At 47.4% G+C, this 19,079-nt stretch overlaps 1 protein-coding gene across 1 annotated transcript; it reads right to left on the bottom strand.

Annotated features, from left to right (window-relative positions):
* Positions 1–640: 640 nt before the first annotated feature.
* On the bottom strand, positions 641–18,190 carry LOC149331564 (uncharacterized). Its single transcript, XM_089557369.1, has 11 exons — positions 18,118–18,190; positions 16,235–16,405; positions 13,707–13,890; positions 13,396–13,622; positions 12,055–12,262; positions 8,618–8,765; positions 7,473–7,591; positions 6,410–6,530; positions 4,634–4,807; positions 3,173–3,295; positions 641–805 (listed from the first exon to the last, which is right to left on the bottom strand). The coding sequence occupies exons 1-11, from the start codon at positions 18,188–18,190 to the stop codon at positions 641–643; spliced, it is 1,713 nt and encodes a 570-aa protein (XP_089413495.1).
* Positions 18,191–19,079: the final 889 nt, after the last annotated feature.

Here is a 19,079-nt window from a genome sequence, read left to right as displayed (position 1 = left end):
TCGACATGTGTCTAAGAATGATTTTTAGTACCACACACTCGCTTTGCTGAGAGGACCCAGAATGATTTTGCCGTTTGCCGCTACCATATGACATACTGCCAAAAGCTTACCTGTAAGGGATAGACTGACAAAGTCGCGTCGTCGTGAACCGCGACGCGCACGCCAAAGCGTACGAAATCTGCGCGCTAAGTGATGAACACGAGAGCCACTGATCACGCAGAAATTGTATTGTAGCAATAAGGACGCTCGACGACACGGTATGAAAAAGAGAAACAGAGATTGTTCCCGCCGCCACCTCTGCCAGAATGTCTCTCACCTGAAGTAACGAGCTAAAAAGCTGGCGCGTACGCGGACGCAGAACATGTATCGCACTAAATAAGTAAACATAATAATTAAAAATTGAAAATTGAAATTGAATTGAAACTTCCATGCATGCTGTAAGAGCGGAGCGAGTGGAATGAATTACAAAGCCGTCTATAACGCTATGTTCAAAAACAGCAGATTTCAACTAAAGTAAGCACGGGTGCCCAAAGCAATAAAGTGACCGTCTGTGTAACGCAACCACCACCATCACTGTGTCGCCGATCCACGCAAGGGTGTCGTGTGCTGCGCAGACGACCCTCCCGTTTGTGTGCGGAGGTCAAGTCGCATAGCAGGCGGTGGGTCCCTTGAAGTTCAGGCACACGTCTTGAAGCAACTTGGTCTTCGGGATGCATGTACCCCTGTTGTCGTCCAGGTGGACGTCGTACACCAGCCACGCCATGCGCTGGCGGAAGAGGATCCCGGTCTGGGCAAATGCGTTGATCTGCGAGGGTCCGAGCTTATGCTTTCTCGCTGCTCGTGCTCACACGCATACGTACGCACAAACATACATAAACGTACTCATGCTGCGCGCGCGCATTACATTATTCATGCGAGAGTATTTCTAGGCTGCGTCGGTGGGGTCGTGTCACCAGAACGTCTCCGCAAAATGTGTCCGCAGCTGTTGTGACGTTCTCAGAAGAAGTAGCGCCAAACGAATGGCTGTAATCGAAAGAGGAAGATGTGAGGATGCTGCGCAAAAAATTATGTCGATAGGATGATTAGTTAGTTAATTATAGCCAATTATGTCGAAAAAACGTCGAAATAGTGCGGACGTCGATATAGTTAGTGGACGGGGAAACAGCCGTGGATGGCAAAATAGTGCAAAAATAGACAAAACACGAAAATAAAGTTTGAAATGAATTGCAATGTATTTTCTGAGTAATAATTTATCAAAGAAAAAGTTTCACTGACATAGATTAATTAATAAATTATCAGCAAAGACCACTGGATGGCTGAATAGCCTGGACGGGGTTATAGTAAGTGGACTGGAAAGCAACCACGTCGCCAAATTTCAAAAAACCAAAAATGGTTGATTGAGATAAAAGACGGTACTACCAGAGCGAATAAATCGATCTTTAATTAAAGCATACGATAATTACGCTAATTGTGTAGTTAAATTAACAAACAAAGCTAAAATGATAAAGAGAGTGAAAGAGGGGTTACGAGTGCCGAGGAGGCGTCAATGCTTTCGCATTGTCCCAAAGCGGGTCACTGCAGTGATCTCTTAATTTTTTTCTGCAGCTGCGGACAATAACTTTCTTTGCACAGATTAGTCAGCGCTTTGGTTGTTTGGGCTTTAGAAAATATGAAAAGAACTCCTGCGAGGCCAGTTGTCCAGTAGTCGCCGCACGTGTACAAAAATTTAATACAGAAAGGCGAAGGGATCCATTTTCCACTCTATAGACCATTTAAAAAGTCTCCCAAAAGACAACCCAAGCAGCACAGCAATGGGCCCAGTATTCAAAACGTATTGGCGAAGGCCCGTCCAACAAATAACCAGAGAGAAACCATCCATTTGCAATATGGGGCCGATTACCAATGTTGCTTGGAAAGGAACATCTTTCCAATCCCTTTCTGGCCCATAAACACACTACACGGGAAACTCAAATTTAATTATTCAATTCCTTCTATTCATGTTCATGTGGCACAATATGTAGCACAAAAGCACGAGAAAATATAAATCCGCAGTTGCGAGAACGAATGTAAGCATATGTGCGGTTTAAGCTTTTCTTGACGAAACAGTCACCATAGCAGAGATAAAGGATAACACATTGATATGAAATAAGCACGCAATCGCTTAACGCCGTCAAACATAAGTAAACCTCACATTTCTCGCAGTCTGCCAGCACTTTTAACGCCATGCGGAGAAGTCTCCAAATGGACGCATTTTTCATGAAGTGAAGAAAGATTCCTTTCAGGCTAATTTTGCAGACCTCGTGAGAATGGTCTATTTCACAAAATCTTAGAAACGAGATAGCGGGGCTTGGTCGGGGCAAGTACACTGTTTTCCTAGGGCCAAAAACAGAGACTTTCTTATGCGACCACTTGTTTGTACAGGGCCGGAAATGGTAACGAGAAAGTATGCAAGCTTCTCATGGCGTTCGTAACAATGATGCGCGTTGAGCCTTCCATGGAAGCATTTAGGTCCCTGAATACCGTATGCGCCGTTTCATATTACGATCCAGAAATGGTCCATGTGCGCAAAAAGCGTGAATGTTATAGCAACCACAACGGCTTTAAACATCACAGTGATCGGCGTCGAGCAGAAAACATTAACAATGGCAATTTTCTTCTCCTGCTTTGATATTAATATTTCTTCGTCTTGATAACTCTATCTTAACTGCCAACGCAGCAATAGACGATCATTATTGCAAATCGAGACGCTATGAAACATCGAAAAGGGCAGTTTTTAAAACCTATAATTACTCGTACTATCGCAGGTTACTGAAACCTGGGTGCACTTTTTATTTTATTTTTCTCTTTAGAGCTATATTGGTTTGGTTTCGTTTATGGGGTTTAACGTCCCAAAGCGACTAAGGCTATGAGAGACGCCGTAGTGGGGGGCTCCGGAAATTTCGACCACCTGGTGTTCATTAACGTGCACTGACATCGCACAGTACACGGTCCTCTAGAATTACGCCTCCATCGAAAAATTCAGCCGCCATGGCCGGGATCGAACCCGCGTCTTTCGGGTCAGCAGCCGAGCACCATAACCACTGAGCCACCGCGGCGGCTAGAGCTATATTCGAAGAAATCATTCAAGTCTGCGGAGAAGGAAACAAGAAGGGAAGTTTTCAGCTGCACTGACCATACTTTCGAAGCTTCCTCTGGTCTCCGATAAAAAGACGGTCCTCAGGGAGCCGTTCACGTATCCGGTGACACCTTTGGATATGGTGGTGTTCAGGGGATACGGCTGTCCACTGGCGCATATCTGAAAGATATAACACCCGTTGAGGGCCGGTGGTCGCTCAGCTGTGGATCTCTTGTGTCAGTTACTGGCGTCTGCGACGTTACAAAAACCGACAGCGTCGTAATCATTGAACTTAGTGGGAACACCGAAGATAACTCTATAGCGACTCAGGGATTGCCGTTTCCGAGTGAGTGGAAGAGCAGACTGGTCTCAGAGATTCACGAAAAATATCTCTCGAAGTCATCGCAGTTTGGCTGTGAAATTAGTCGGGGGAAACAACAGCTGTGTTTAAGTAGTTTTTTTAAACTTATATACTAGTTTTCTTGTTCAAAAAACAACCACTTCTTCATTGGCGCACGATAACGCCCGGAAATAATAGTCAAGCTGCACAGTGCGGTTTGTAACTAAAGTTCACTGTAGTGAGGAAAATCAACTTTTCAACGTCGTATTTTGCTAAACAATTCAAGATAACGAAATCCTCGTTCTTATAATTACGACATTGTAATCAGCTTTTAATTCTCATTTTCAACCAGAAGAGTTAGAGACAAATGACTTTACGCTTTCGAGGAGAAGCAGATGCCGCAATACAAGACGTATGAGTATCTTCACTGAAGGAGAATATTGCGTCCGCCTATAGTAAAGAAAACCGGCTGGAGAAAGCAGTTCCTAAACAGTTCTCGAGAAAAAGTAATCCTAGAGTACCCTAAAAGAGCATCATGTATGTGGGCGGGGTTCATATATTCATGAAGCAGTAAAAAGTGCCCTTGAAAATACTTTCTAAAAAGCCTACATTGATTTTAATTCTTTAAATTGAGGAGAGCAGAATTTGGCAGTCATAACCGCCAGCTAGTATTCCTTAATTTGCCTGATTAGGAGCTTTCTAGATACTACCGACGTCTGACTCATCGCTCTAATTGAAAATCAAGAGAGTTTAAGTTGCGAACAATGCGGAAATCTAACGAGGGTATGCCATGCAGAAGTTTGTCCGGTTTCTTAAAAAACGCTAATGTCGTTAAAATACAACCATGTAACAACAACAAAAAAAAAAACAGAAGAGAGACATAGCGAATATAATAGTGCCGTTCAGAGTTCACATATGACTCTGCACGGACTTCTTCCTACTTGTTCACGTTATTAGGCTGCCTTTTCAGAATCGATTTTGTTTTTTTTTACGACGAGAAACGAATATTTGTCCCCGTTTTTTAACCCGGACAGACTCCTTTTTAAATAGGGCTGTATCTCAGGCGAGGAAGAAAGGCTCCGTTCTAGTTTTCCACTACAGGAATTTCATTTATTTTTTTAGCGAATATGGGCAGTCTGTGCAGTTTTCACGCAAGACACATCGCTGGTACGACTTACCACTTCAACGCCCGCCTGGCTAATACTTTTGCACTTGGTGTAAGGGATCTTATCGGGGTCGGAGGCTCTGTAGTGAAGCAGGTAGACCAAGGCGCCCAGCTGGTAGGACAGGCCGACTGTAGCGTTCGGGTTGGTGTACCTGGCGTAAGGCGCCACCAACTCTGCGTGCTGAATCTGCAAAGAGCCGTTTCGCCCGGCCGTATTCGCCAGTGACGCACAGTTAACGCGAGGCAATTTCTTGCATGGCCTGCTATCGGGCTAAAGGAAGCCGGCAGTGTGTCAACGACCGCGAGCCTGCGGGTAAAGAAGCGAGAGCGCTTGAAACTTTGTTGAACGCACGAAGCGTCGGACCCGACACGGTGGTGGACTACGCAGTCTTCTAATTCTCAAGGTACTGCGGTGGCCGGTGCTTTTATAGTGAGGAACAAAGCAAGTACTCTGACAGTAAACGAGACACGCAGAGCTCTACACTCTTAACATTAATACCCCTCATAATCCTCACCACCACCATCATCATCATCATCAGCCTGACTACGCCCCCTGCAGGGCGAGGGCCTTTCCCATGTCTCTCCAATTAACCCTGTCCTTTGCTAGCTGCGGCCGCCGTACCCCGCAAACTTCTTAATCTCATCCGCCCACCTAACGTTCTACTGCACCCTGCTACGCTTGCCTTCTGTTGGAATCGACTCTGTTGCCCTTAAGGACCAGCGGTTATCTAGCCTTCGCATTACATGCCCTGCCCAGGCACATTTCTTCCTAGATTTCGACCAGGATGTTGATACCCCTATATGGGAATAAAAAGGGTGTAAGCTCTCCTCTAGCGCTCTGCATTTTGTGAAAGAGAGTGCGATAGAGGACAGCAGCAGTCACAAAGCTTTACACCCATTGTAACCGCAGTGTTCGTCCACAGCAGACAGGCTGACACCGGCGACACACTTTTCCGGGCACCGTTGATCCCCTGGCCCTCGGAGGACGGTGGGAGACTCACTCTTCGCCGCACCATAAAAGAGGTCTACCTTGAGCTCCGCCTCGACAAACGCCTTTACCTTCCCCCTCATCCATCACTCACGGTGCCGCAGTCTCGTCTTCTACGGCACATTCAAATGAATGCAGTTATAACCCCGTCCCGCCTCTTTCTCTATCGCTGTCGGTCGGACCCTTCCTGTCCCAACTGCCCATGTATCTACGCGGACCTGGCCTATTGCCTCTTCTATTGCCCGGCTGCTCAGCAGTCGGGTTCCTACCCCCACCCTTTCTATCCATCACCACCTGGCTCGCCTGGCTTGGCGCTGAAAGGGAAGAAGAACACCGACTTCTGGTCGCCCAGGCGGTCGACATGCTCGGCCTATAAATTATGGTCGAATAAAGGTATTTTACTACTACTATCCGCGATACCGGTAAAGGCAGCACTGAGCGGTTCAACGGGCACGAGGGCGGGCATACAGGGGCAGGAGACCTGCAGAAGGGAACGCGATATCTTGCTTAGTGCGACGTTAGCAACCGCGTGACGATTTTCCTTAGCCTGGGAAGGTCTCCCTCGACGACTACGGTGATTTCGTGATCAAGCCTTGAGTTATCTTTCTGCAGTACTCAGAACACTACTACGATGCCGGCGCCAAAAACGCTGGAAAGGATCGCTCACGTAAGCTAGCACAGTGAAACAACGTGCCACTTGTCAGTTGTAACATTCATGCAAAGATAACGAGCGCATGCAACTTTGTCATCGACACGGGCCGCAATGTAGTCATGCTGGAAAGGCAAAACCTCGAAACCCACCAGTTTTGGGAACTTAGCGTTCGGGGTCCGTATAGCAATCGGAGGCGCAGCGTAGCATCTAGCCGTGTCTACCATGGAGTTCACTGAAGAGGTAGCTATAACGATGTCCGCCATGTAAGTGCTGCGAGGAGTAGAAGCGCCAGTTAGCTTCTCTTTCTGCATCCGCAGGCGAATCCTCTTGAATAAGTGCGTCTGTGATCTGAACTAATCCGCGAAAAACGCAGCACTAAGATGTGTACCATGACTCCCAGAGATCGCATACATGCACTTACTGGTACAATTAAGGCGTCATCAGATGATACGAGTATAACGCCATTCATGTACCACGCGACACACTAGTGACACGGCACGCTGCAGAATGTACGGCGTTTTCAAGGCGGAAACTTGGGCTAGTTGGAAAGCGTTCGGATTAATATTTGCTAGCGCTTAGTGAACACACGGGACAAGAACACAAGCACACAAGACCAGCGTCTGTCCTGTGTATTTGTGTTCTTGTCCCGTGCGTTCACTAAGCGCTAGCAAATATGAATCCAGGCGCTTTCAAGACTCATAAAAAGACGAAGTGATCTCTTTTTTCAGTGATTTACACTCCATGGCCAGAGATCGTCACCGATCACCTGGGGGATCAACGTCGAACGCTGCTGGCATACCGTGTCTGCTCTCAAATAAGAGAGAGGGCATTACATCCTTCTTCGCGTCCCAGAGGATTCGTACAGCGCGCGTCAATCACGCGCTGGTTATTAGATGTGATGAGACTTCGTAAAGTGAATTAATTACCTTGAGGTCCACCTCCTTATTAAGTAAAAAACAATCTAATGATGCACGTTTCTACGCATAAAACCAGCCGGCTGCAAGCGCTTTCGAGCGCATTATTTTGTTCCTGTGAAATTAAAATCTATGTAATGAACGCAGAGGTTTAGGCGTCCACGCCTCCCCCGTCTGTGTTTAAACGAAACGCGGTTCTCAAAAAACAACAACAGCTGTGTGCTCTACTCATCTTCCCGGCCAGAGAAATACCCTCTGGACCTCACCGCCTGGAGCTTGTCTTTCAAACTGTACTCACTCGACCACTGTTTTGATGACATCTCTGTAGATGTCCCAAGCGTTTGGCTCGCTGTAATCGTGTAGTCCGATGGCGATGATGGTCCTCGAGTTGGGATCGTCCTGGAGGCTCTTCATTTTCTGCACAAGGACAGAAGGAGCGAACCCTCTGTGGGTATCGATGAAGGAAACAGTGGCAAGCAGCAAGTATACTTCATTGCAGTTGATGACTCACGTGCGCTGCAAGAGGATACATGGTGCAGCGGACTTCACATTCATCTCCCAATACACGTTCATAATTTATTTAATCTCTAATATTAGTTGAACGGATTGAGACCGCACCCATTTATTGCACTGGCATATTTAAGCCTTTTTTGTTTTATATCGTCGTAAACAATGTAATTACTTTATAGAACACGGCTATTTGCCGTGTACAATATATACAACGTCTGCACAGCTACCTTAGTGCTACATAAAGTCAATAATAAAATTCAAATAAGGAAGGGTGTCAGGTAGGGAGACACAATCTCACCACGGCTCTTCACCGGCTGTTAACAGGAGATGTTCTGTGGCCTGGACTGGGAACAGCTGGGGAATCTACCGCTGCATCTTACCAGTATTGACTTACTGAACTGAAACGTGGAGGCCAACGAAAAGGTTCAGCTTAAGTTCAGGATAACGCAGCGAACTATGGAAAGAAAATGATAGGTGTAACGTTGAGTTCGGAAGCGGACAGAGTGGATGAGAGAACAAACGCGAGTTAAGGACATCCTAGTCGAAATCAAGAGGAAGAAATGGCCTTGGACAGGGCATGTCATGCGAAGGCAAGATAAACGCTTCTACTTAAGGGTAACGGAGTGGGTTCCAAGAGAAGGCAAGCATAGCAGGAAATGTTTCTGTCCCGTAGTCAAAGCAGCGGGACATCTGGCGCCTGATGACAACGACTACGAAATATTTTGTGGTAGTCGTACAAGTACCAATTGGAAATGTGTTTGTTCATTGTGCTTTGAATTAGTTTTTACCGAGCTGTGCACTAAAGAGTATGCGGGATGCTTACTAGAGACTGCGTTTTTAGTGGGTCGCACTATAGCGCAAGGCATCAATCGGGCATCAGTGATATGAAAGCAAAGCGGGTCCGCTGTATCTATACAGCGACGCTGCACTCACTCGAAGGTTGTCTTTCAGTCTATGCACCACGCGTGCCAGCCTGAACGCGTCCGTCAAGACGTTGAGGATGCCGTAGTGCTTTATTTTCTTTTGGGCGAGGGAGCTTATATGCTGTGAGGCTTCTCTGAGCCTGTCGATTGTGACATCACTGAAACAAGCAGAAAAGAAAATAGTTCGTTGACGCTGGTTCGGCACCTGGAAGGAATAAACAAGTTCTAACGCTACAATTTCAAAATTGCATGTTTGTTCGACTTTCCGCTGTCTCTTTGGCTTCGGCACGAGCGAGGAACCTCTTTAGTCACCTGGATGCTTCAGTTATATTATGATTGGCAGCCACTCACTCCCACCAGTTATAATTGAGGACACTAAAGTTTCCAGGAGGCGTCAAAATAAATTTAGACATATAGTTACCATATCTCCAAAAAATCATCTTGTTTCTCTAGCACGCGCTACAACCTGTTGGAGATTGTTGAATCTATACCATTGGCGTACTGGAGACCTACCGCGATAACCACAGTTACCGTTTTCTTTTATCACTTGCTCGTCGTGCAGATTTCTGTACTCTGCTATAACTTTAGATCACACAGACTTTCATCACATAGCGTCCGCCGCGGTGGCTTAGTGGTTATGGCGCTTGGCTGCTGACCTGAAAAACGCGGGTTTGATCCCGGCCGCGGCAGTTGAATTTCGATCGAGGCGAAATTCTAGAGGCCCGTGTACTGTGCGATGTCAGTGCATGTTAAAGAACCCCTGGCGGTAGAAATTCGGAGACCTTCACTACCCATTAACCCCCATAAACCATAAACTTTCATTTCACAAAAAGCTCTATGTCAGGGAGGGCGAGTTAGGTACCTGACGATATTTCATAACGGAAACATTAGCAGCTGTTGGGTGCCCGTGCCTAGATTCTGTAGTGCCTCGCCATCGTTCAGGTGTAACCGAGCGCGGAGCGCAGCGGGGGAAGACGGCGACAACGACAAGATCGCGAGAAGAAAAATGGAGGTAGATAGTAGGGCGTCACCAGAGTATCGCGGCGTCGTTCACTCGCCGATGACGTCATCGCTAAGCTATGCACCACTCGACCGAGTTGGCGCCGCCAGAGTATGCGCCACTATTCCACTCGCCAGAGATGGCGAGTTGTAAACGCGCTGGCCGTTGGCCCGAGGCGAGGCTGATCGGTGACGGAGAGCTTAGCGCGCTGCCCATACCGAAGCACAGCCGGCACCGTCCGGCACTGCCTATTCCGCACGCGGTCGTCTAGAGTTCGCCTACCACTGGAGCTGCGCTCAAAAATTGCATTACCGAGCAGCATAATCGTCGGCGAATTTTTTCGTGTCGGAAAGTTGTAAATGCATTTTCAAGACAATGCATTTTCAAGACAATGCATTTTCAAGACAATGAATAGAAATCTTGCTCGCGTCGAGTTGATTTCGATGATTACTGTAGAGCCACTGAGCTTAAGACCGCCACGCACAGCCGAAATATTTGTGTTCCCGCCGGCCTGCAAGCTGTTAGTCGACGCGGTTGACACGGTCGCGCCGACGAGCGCCCGCGCCGAAGAGCTAGCCGGGTACGCGTTACGTGAGTTACGGCGCGCCGGCAGTCTCGTCTCGGTCCCTTTGAAGGATCCCCGCCGCGAGAAACCCTAAACGGCACTGGCACCCGCACCGCTTTTCGGGGGAGCGCTCCTTTTTCTTTTGCTTGTGCGTGTGTGCGCCGGCTCCGCGTATTCACCGTGAGGGAAACGGCGCCGCTTCTGGGCGGCGCGCGGGAAGCCGGGGGCACGGACTGTGTTTGGTCGGTGTCAGTGGCGCGCTTTCCGAACGCTGGCATTTAGTTTTCTTTTTCTTTAAGGCAACGGGTGGCTTCGGCGGCGGCATGCCTTAGTTCTTGAGCTGCGCGGACAGATGTGCGCTTCAGCTACGCATATTGCCCGAACTTGCGGCCTAACGGCGGCGCCGAGACGATTTTTCTTTTAGCCGTGTGCTTCTGTTACCGCTGGCTGGCGCCGCTTCGAGGAACAGGGCAAATGACGGTTCTGTTTGTGTTGTTGTGTGTATTCCTGCCTCTTTACGTGAGCGCAGTCCGACTTCCCGAGGGGAAGATGCTCTGTTACGGTTTCGTTGCGTTTTGCTTGTGTTGTATCTTATATCAGTCACGTGCACAGTGGCCCCGCCTAAATACACGGCCACAGGCAACTGTTACGTCACGAAAGGGCCGGCCCAATCAGCGATGAGCTGAGGGGGTTAAGAGCAGATGTTGGCGGGAATCTGGGGGTTCTCGCCAGTAGCTTTTGACCGGGAGAGCTCTGGCGGCTCCACTCTGTTGTTGCTCTCCCTTTGTTTAATTCTGTATTCACTGTACCATCATGCTAATCTTATATGTATAAAGTTTTTGTTTGTTTCTACAACGAAAAGCGTCGTCATCGTCATTCGCGCTAATTAATGCCAATCACAAGACCGGGCCGTAACGGCAACGAGACGGCCTGTCCTCGCTAAGCAACAGCAAGCGAGGAGAAGAAGAAAAGTGGAAAAGAACCTCAACTATTACCATTCAGCATTTTCCAGTAGTTACACTGAGTCTGATATTTTAGCGCAAATTGAAGACCGCTTGATCGGACATTTGGTTTTGGATTCTTTTTACAGCGGCAAGCGTTGAATCGAAGCGTTGTTGGGCAAAACTTGTTATCGCCGTCATGTTCAAACAGTATCGGCGAAGCCCAGCGTGATCGAGAGGAGGGGGGCAACAGGTGCACAGTGACATGGCCACCCCGTACAAGTACAAATAGCACGTGTCTTGGCGCATCGCGGGAGCTTTCCCAGAGCAAACAGAGCGAAGGTTCCCGGGAACAGCACCTTTGTGTTCGTAGTCGTTTCGCGCCCGTACATGCCGTACATGCCAGGGAGAAGGACGCAGGGATCCCGAACGGGCTGATTTTCCGCATTACCAGCCGTGTGATAGCTCTTTACTTGTTCTCATCTCAAGTAGTTCATTAGGCACAGAACAGCGTGTTCCTACTGAAGCCCTATACCAACAAGCAGGGTAATTAAGCTTTAAGAAAGAAAGGAAATGCGTATTCAGCAATAAATTAAGCTGTGACTGCTGCTCGCTGCAGCTGGAATCACAGTCACTGAGTGCCAGAATGCTGGCGGTGACAGTCAATTTGGCTCTGAGATTTTTGAGCGTTACACGATACTATAAACTTAAAGCACAACCACTAATAAATATACTGGCCGCACTGGAGGCACATCCCCATGACCTGCCAGCAAATATAATCGCTCTCACAACCCTGCGTGATAATTTATGCCCTTGAAGGTTAGCTGACCTGACAAGGAAATCTCCCCGACACACAATAATCGCGATGATTCTGCAACAAAGTTGGTGTAAAAACGTATGCGGGGATGAGCCCATGTGTTGGCAGTAGATGGGAAACCCACTTGAAATGAAAGGACATTCCGAGCCGAGCCCGGTAGTATGTTGCCGCCTGCTCTTGGAACATCTGCCAGCTGGTCTCATTTTTGGACGATCGCACCGTGTCATTCTTGACGAACACGTTGCAGTAGTAGAGGTAGTCGCAATACCGGTCATGTGGGTACATGTACGCCGCCGTGGCCGAATAACCTACGGTGCAGATCAGCGGCTTCTCTGCAAAAAGAAGCGACGTTCAGCGGTAGGGGTGTACACATGAACTCTGTCTCCTGAGAGCATAACATTCCCCTCTCCGTTTGTGTCCGAAACATGAAAGATGTCAGAACTGGTAGACCCAGGAGCACTGACACTACAGTCGACATCGGAACGTTCGCGAGAAGGTTAGTTTTGGTAAAGCGAAAAGGTATTCCTGCTGCTCCAAACTTCTATGGAGGCTTGTAGTATTGGGGCTCTTGCAAGCAGCAGGCGAATAATCGAGAAACATCTCACTGAAATTCGTGGCGCATTACCATCATGCCCCCCCCCCCCCCCCCCCCCGATGTGTTAAAGGGGACATGGAGTCCAATGTCACTTCTTGAATCCTGACCCTAGGCTCCCGGAGCCCACGCAGACTGGCAAGTGGAGATTTTCATGTCATTCAATTGCATGAGATTGTTATGTTATAAGCGATGTAAATACCAATGTGAACGTGTCAAACTTAAGCTACAAAACAACATAGTCTCCGCTCTACTAGAAAAAAAAAAGGAGGTAGGGCGGAATTAGCGGTACACGAGCGGCTCTGTCAGCCGTCTCAGGAACTGATCGATTTGAACTATGCTAAAGAAGTCCTTAGAGGCCTCCGTTGGCATATGCAGTTCAAGGCATGTGCAGGCTCCCTCCATAATGCTAATAAAACAAACTAACGGAAAATAGGGAAAATAAGTGTATAAATGTTCTGGAGCCTGTACAGAAACTGCACCACTTACATGCCAGCACCTGGTTTTCTTACAACACCATCTGGTTGTAATGATGCCTTTGAAGCTACGCTTTATCCAAAATTCCTAAAGCATTACTTGAAATTGATTATTAGCCTCATTTGCAAGAAGATCTGGGTCATCTTGAGTACGCGATTTGACTGGACTGAATGATGGGTCTTCCAAGTGTATCATCAGCCTATTGTCGACACTCATAACTAATGTCAACAACTTTACACATTTTTACTTTAAGCTTTTCCCTTTTAGGAGCCCGTGCACTTGCACCTGCGTAAAACACGTCTTTTGTTGCGGGAGTGACAGCGAAGAATTCTTGTTGATGTAAATGTCGCATATTTTCTTCTAACCTTACCCGACCCGGTGCTACGAGGTATTTACCTGGGGGTGGTTCCGATGTCGTCCTCTGGGTACTTGCCGTTGGTGTGGTCACCTGAGTGATCGGCGGTGTGGCTCTTGTAGTGGAAGTTAAAGTGACCATTGATGTGGTGGCTGGGATGGTAATTGGGGTCGTAGTGGGTGTGGTCGTTGGTGTGGTGCTTGGGCTTGTTGTAGGAGTAGTCGCTGGTGGGGCCATCGAAGTGGTTGGTGTTGTCGTGGGTGTGGTCTTTGGTGTTGCCGTGGGTGTGGTCTTTGGTGTTGTGGTGCGTGTGGTCGTTGGTGTTGTCGTGGAGGTGGTTGTTGGGGTGGTTGTTGGGGTGGTTGTTGGGGTGGTTGTTGAAGTGGTTGTTGGGGTGGTTGTTGAAGTAGTCGTGGGAGTGGTGGTCGGCGCGGTCGAGGGGGTGGTCGTTGGCTTTGTCGTCGTCGTCGGTTGAGTGGTAGTCTCCTCAGTTATATCGGGAGGTGCCACCACCGGCGTTGTGGCCTCGGTGGGCACTGCAATGGTGGCAGCCAAGCATATTATGTTAACTATGTGGAATTTAATACATCATAACTTACAGAGATTATCATGATCTTAATATAGAGTTAGAAATTTTCCTTTTGTGAAAGACGCTCAATGAAGGATGACAGGAGGACGCGATAGGCGCTGCATAAGTATTGGATATAACACACGCACAGATTGGTATTTGACTGTCCCACCTTCTCAAGGAGGTGTATTTGTCCGCCGGAAAAGTTTCACAGTGCGCAGAGCAATCTTTGCAAGAGATTAGTGTTTTCAGTTTCAGAAAGTCTGCTTAGGGATAAGACTGGTGCAGCAATCCCAAGTCACGATAGATGCCGTAACAGGTACCCTCTCTCAGGTGCGCGCGGCTGCTGCCGTGTTAAATGGTAAATTACTGAAGTTCCTGTCCAGGAATCAAGATTTCGCACCCAACACCTCTGGGCCGACCTTGTCGTTTGCCCTACTCTCTAACGCAAAAACCAAGGCCTCTAGCATGCAGGGATCCGCGAGAATGAATGCTCTCCTATAATGACAAGCAGACCACCGTCGAACGAGCTGTTTCCTGGCCACTGAGCAAGCCGACTGCTATTGGACACCTCTCCTACCTTGAATTCACTCGATAAAAACTTCTTTTCGTTCTCCTTCTCGCTATTTATTAAGCTGACACGTCGCGACGTTGGGAATACCAGTCGAAGGAGAGCACAACGAAATATGCCATCATCATCGTTCTCAGCCAAACTTCGTCCGCTGCAGGACAAATGTCTTTCCTGTTGTCTTTAAATGAACCCTGTTCAGTGCCAGCTGCAGCCATATTTCCACAGAACTGTCTCTCATCCACCCATCTGGCTCCTCGTACATCCTGCTGCGGTTGTGTTCATTAGGAATCTAATCAGTCACACTAAGGGACGATTCCTTTTTTGCTCTTCACCTTACGACCATGACCATGTGTATTTCCTTTGGTTTATCTTAACTAGGACACCATTAATTCACATCCGTGCCGTAACCCACTCTCGTGACGTTACGCCTGTTTTTTACCTCTCCATAGTAAGCAGCGCTGTCCTAAACTTATCTCAGGCGAAACGGTGGTTCTAGACGTAGGGAAAAGTTTCTGGTTGTACATCTGCAATCGCGTGGATAGGAAGATACAGCAGGATGCAGCAGCGGTAGCTTGTGACCACCTAGTCACTCGAAAAACGACGTGAAATAGGGGCCACTCTTGCGATATAGTTGAACCATCATAACGTGCTTGTCGCCACCATGGCTTATTCGATGAAAATTAAGCAAGGCCTTTCGGAGCTTCAATGGCATTTGTCCCTAATAATTTTCGATGTAATCGTCTCTTGAACGCACTTGCCATCCTTGATCCACACATCTTTCCTAGACGTTTCTTTTCTTCTTCAGAAGGCACATAGCGTAGCATAACCAAGCATGATTCATCAGCGACACAATACCGATGACGCCTTCATATATCTTACACTGCAGTGCAACTGTCCCATGACTTCCCTCTGTTGCTAGTTGTTATAGCCTGACTCGACATACCTTCGTGTTCACTGCTCGTGGGAAATCACGTCATATAAAATGGCAAGGTCACATGACATATTCACATAGACCAGAGGAGCGAATTCTTGATATGCTATATTACAGACTATCCTCACCCTGGAAAGTGACGATTAGTGATATTCGAGGTAGCTGATTCCGGGTTTCTTCGGGGTGAGACGAGATTGGCGATGCACCTTCTTATGTTCAGCAGACGTCCCGTCTCTCCTATTCATAGCCCTGCCTGCGTGTTCCTTTTGTCATCGTCCTTTAGCTTGTTCATGTCTAACATTATAGGACAAAAATTTTTGAAACTGTAAAATTGTAATACACTGCTATGGAAATATCTAAGGTAATGGCCCAGTCTTCTGCTATGCAGCAAACTCTTTCGTTTATAATGTTTCCATCGATTGCATCACAGTTAAGACTGCGATAGAAAACCAATGAGGAACACATTTGACGATAGCAAAAACATAAATAGAACAAAAAATGTAAGATTCCATCGGCTGATCTGCGGATATCTTGAGTGTTATAACCAAATCTTAGTGTGTGCAAAAATTGCGTTAATAAAAGGTTTCGCGCTCATAAATGCTTTTGTGCAGAACTGTTGGGAATGTTCTTACTAAATCCAAAAGAAAGTTTACAGATTTTTGGCCTCCTAGGCAGCTGTCGCTTAAGATCACGTGATATGTTTCGTGAGCGGTCCATCAGCCATTTACTAAGTGCCAACATAAGGTTTACTGCCAAGAGACTCGCTCTTAACCCCATTTATGAGGCCAGCAAAGGCGCACAGTTACTCACCGACTACTACATCGGGGGTGAGAGGTGCTGGGGGCGCCGGCGTCTGGGGTGGAGCTGGAGGCGGAGCGGTTGCTGGTCGGTATGTGTTGCGCCGAGTTCGACCGATGGTCGTCGTGGAATCGACGCCAGCCATGATGGCCTCTGTGGTGCTGTCGTCAACAACGTCGGTATCTGCGGCGCACAGTGCCAGTGAGGAGTGGCCCGTTGCCATAGAGATGATCACTTACGGTGTGTTGGTAAACTCAGCGTGACTAACCATGCCATGGTAGAAATACACCTAAATACAACCGGCACGAACTGTCCCACTAACTATGTCAAATTCTCTCCCCTCTAATTTCGACTCTATTCAACACAACCATGAAATGTAACATTCACTTAGACTCTCTTTGGGGTTAATGATTTTTCTCTCAGACATTTACATAGTCATGTATAAGTGCGGGTATGTGTTGACTCATTATGAAACGCATAATTGGTCAGTAAAATAATTGCAATTTGTGTGGCTTAGTGCCCCGAAGAGACACATGGGCAGCAATGTGGGACGCAGTCGGGGAGGTGTATTGATCAAATTAGTCCACCTGGGGTCCTTTTCACGTGCTCTGATGGGAGTGAGACTGACGAGATGGTGGTGAAAAACATTTATCGTGTACTATAACAGACTATATCAGCTTGAGGCCAGTTTAGCCTTTTTTTTTTTACTGCGATTTGATTTTAAGGCCTCAAAAGCGTAGGGCTCTCAGCCGTGTGAAAACACTACCTACAGACACCTATTGCGCGTGCTTTCGTCTTTTAACGTCGATTCTATTTTTTTCTGCAATGGGGGCGGATAGCTGTGCCCGTTTTCACCGGCGACCTTTTTCTCCTAAGTGCGTCGACTGGCAAGGGCATCAACGTTCAGCAGTACCAGTCACGAAACTCCTCGGCCACTGCCGATAGACAAAGCGCCCATAAAAGAGACTCAATACAGTGTTAGGGTTCGCTCCTTGCAAAGAACGCAGCTCGCGATTGCACGAGTACCTACGGAATTCTGCTGCAGCACACGAGTCTCGACAACATGATCACTGCATCTCGATGATGCGATTTCCGAACGAGTGGTTGAGCTCCCACTTCGGTGCGCGCTCCATACTCTCGTACATGGTTCCCTAACTATCTTTCCATAGAGCAGGACCCTGGATCACCGTAATGTTCGATGCTAGTCATATTTGATTTAACAGGTACAAATTAATCTCGACTACCACTCTTATGACGCGTGGAAGGCGTAGTGGGTAATTTTTATGACGTAATTTTTATGATTTTTATCTATATAGTACAATATTCAAGGGACACAACATGAGCGCTAAACTTCCACTGAACGATCTTTATTTGGCGCTGACAACCTTATAAAGATCACGTATGGCACAAGGTTGTGAGTGCCGAATAATCGTTCATTGGAAGTTTAGTGTCCGTGCTGTGTCCCTTGAATATTGTGCACGGTGGATCCCCGTGTTGACTACCCACTAGCCCAAACCCTGACCTTTCTATATTATGACGTGCGAAAGCGGAGAAAGAAGTGATGAGGGAACGCCGCATTTAAAGGTTCCAGGTTAATGTCTACTTCTTGCGCCTCTTATAGACCTTTTCACTGTTTAAAGCTCAATTAAGCGCGAGTGCATGTTGGACTGTGCTGCGCATGCTCAGTAGATGCCTGTATGAAATACACCAATCAGAACGCTGTTGCACAGCCTCGTGGAATTATGGCCGCAGCCAAAAAAGCAATTGTGAAAAGGTCTATACAGGGAAAACTATTGAGGCCACGTTTCGCAATCATGTAGCGTTGGCGTTGGTGTAACACCGCGCCTCCGTGATCGGTCAGCATTGATTAGCATCGCATACTGCGTGATACTCACCTATATCCATCGTTCCAAGCAGGACGAATATGACCAGCCCAAAGAGACCCATGAACACCATACAGAAGGCCATGGCCGCGAGCTTTGACTTCACGTTAGCGTCCCTGTGAATTCGTTTGTTCCCATAAATTATGGACTGAGTACATACATTTTCAGAAGACAGCGCAGTGACAGGCGCAAGGGGATGGGCTAGGCCTGTTTGCGAAACGTTGGCTTTAGCAACGGTGGCTATGCAAATCGCAATACTCAATGACAAACTGTAAGGCACTCGTTCGTTGCCGTGGATTTCAATGCGGCTTGACGTATTTATAGTTTAGTTGTACTGTCCGTTCAGGAAATTCAACAATGTGACGTTGGTTTAACGAAGGACGGACACTATATTTGCAGGTGTTTTTTCCTGCGGTTAAAATACCGCGGATTGTGCTAGAAATGCTACTACCGGCGGTGACATTGCCTAGTGGGGTGTGAAAATTTTTAAACACATTTTTGTTGCCTTTATCTTTTGTTTCATGAACTCAGTTTCCCTAGTCTTCTGGAAGAATATGCATGAAGTATCCCTTTGAGGCTCCATATCTCCGTCACGCTGCTGTCAATCCTTTTCTTTATTCCAGCGTGTTTAGAAAGTTTAACGTCATTTTTGAACATATATTCTACGCCTCAGCAGTAAGTGGTACGTACACGGTGAAATAAAGGTTTGTATTCCTAGGAGCAGTTTTAAAGACTTCTCACGGCACCAAATTCTAGTCTTTCTACACGTTTTATCGCCGAATTACTCCTTAGCGTCGAGCTCCGCGATGCAGCTGCAAAAGGAAAGCAACACCTCTCACTAAAGGAAATACTCGAGGTATCTTTAGCAGCCACGGCAGTCAGCTGTTAAAGGCGGTAGCAGGATATATACGCCGCCTATGCACACAGTCGGCAAGCCAGGAAACCTTATGATCCTGCCGGGCACAAGACACTTA

This window comes from Amblyomma mixtum, chromosome 8 (assembly GCF_055824585.1).
Source record: "Amblyomma mixtum isolate Tamu chromosome 8, ASM5582458v1, whole genome shotgun sequence".
NCBI classification, from domain to species: domain Eukaryota; kingdom Metazoa; phylum Arthropoda; class Arachnida; order Ixodida; family Ixodidae; genus Amblyomma; species Amblyomma mixtum.
The sequence above is the reverse complement of the archived record's forward strand: the minus strand, read 5'-3'. Positions and strand labels throughout refer to the sequence as shown.

Bases quoted from the DNA above. Each gene is read 5' to 3' on its own strand.
- LOC149331564 (XM_089557369.1), bottom strand. From the start codon at position 18,190: ATGGCCTTCTGTATGGTGTTCATGGGTCTCTTTGGGCTGGTCATATTC. The intron at 13,623-13,706 runs AACCACCCCAAC...GGCAACACCAAA, and splicing joins ACCCCAACAACCACCCCAAC to GACCACACCCACGACAACAC. The intron at 8,766-12,054 runs GTGGGTTTCCCA...TGCTTGTTTCAG, and splicing joins GGAATGTCCTTTCATTTCAA to TGATGTCACAATCGACAGGC.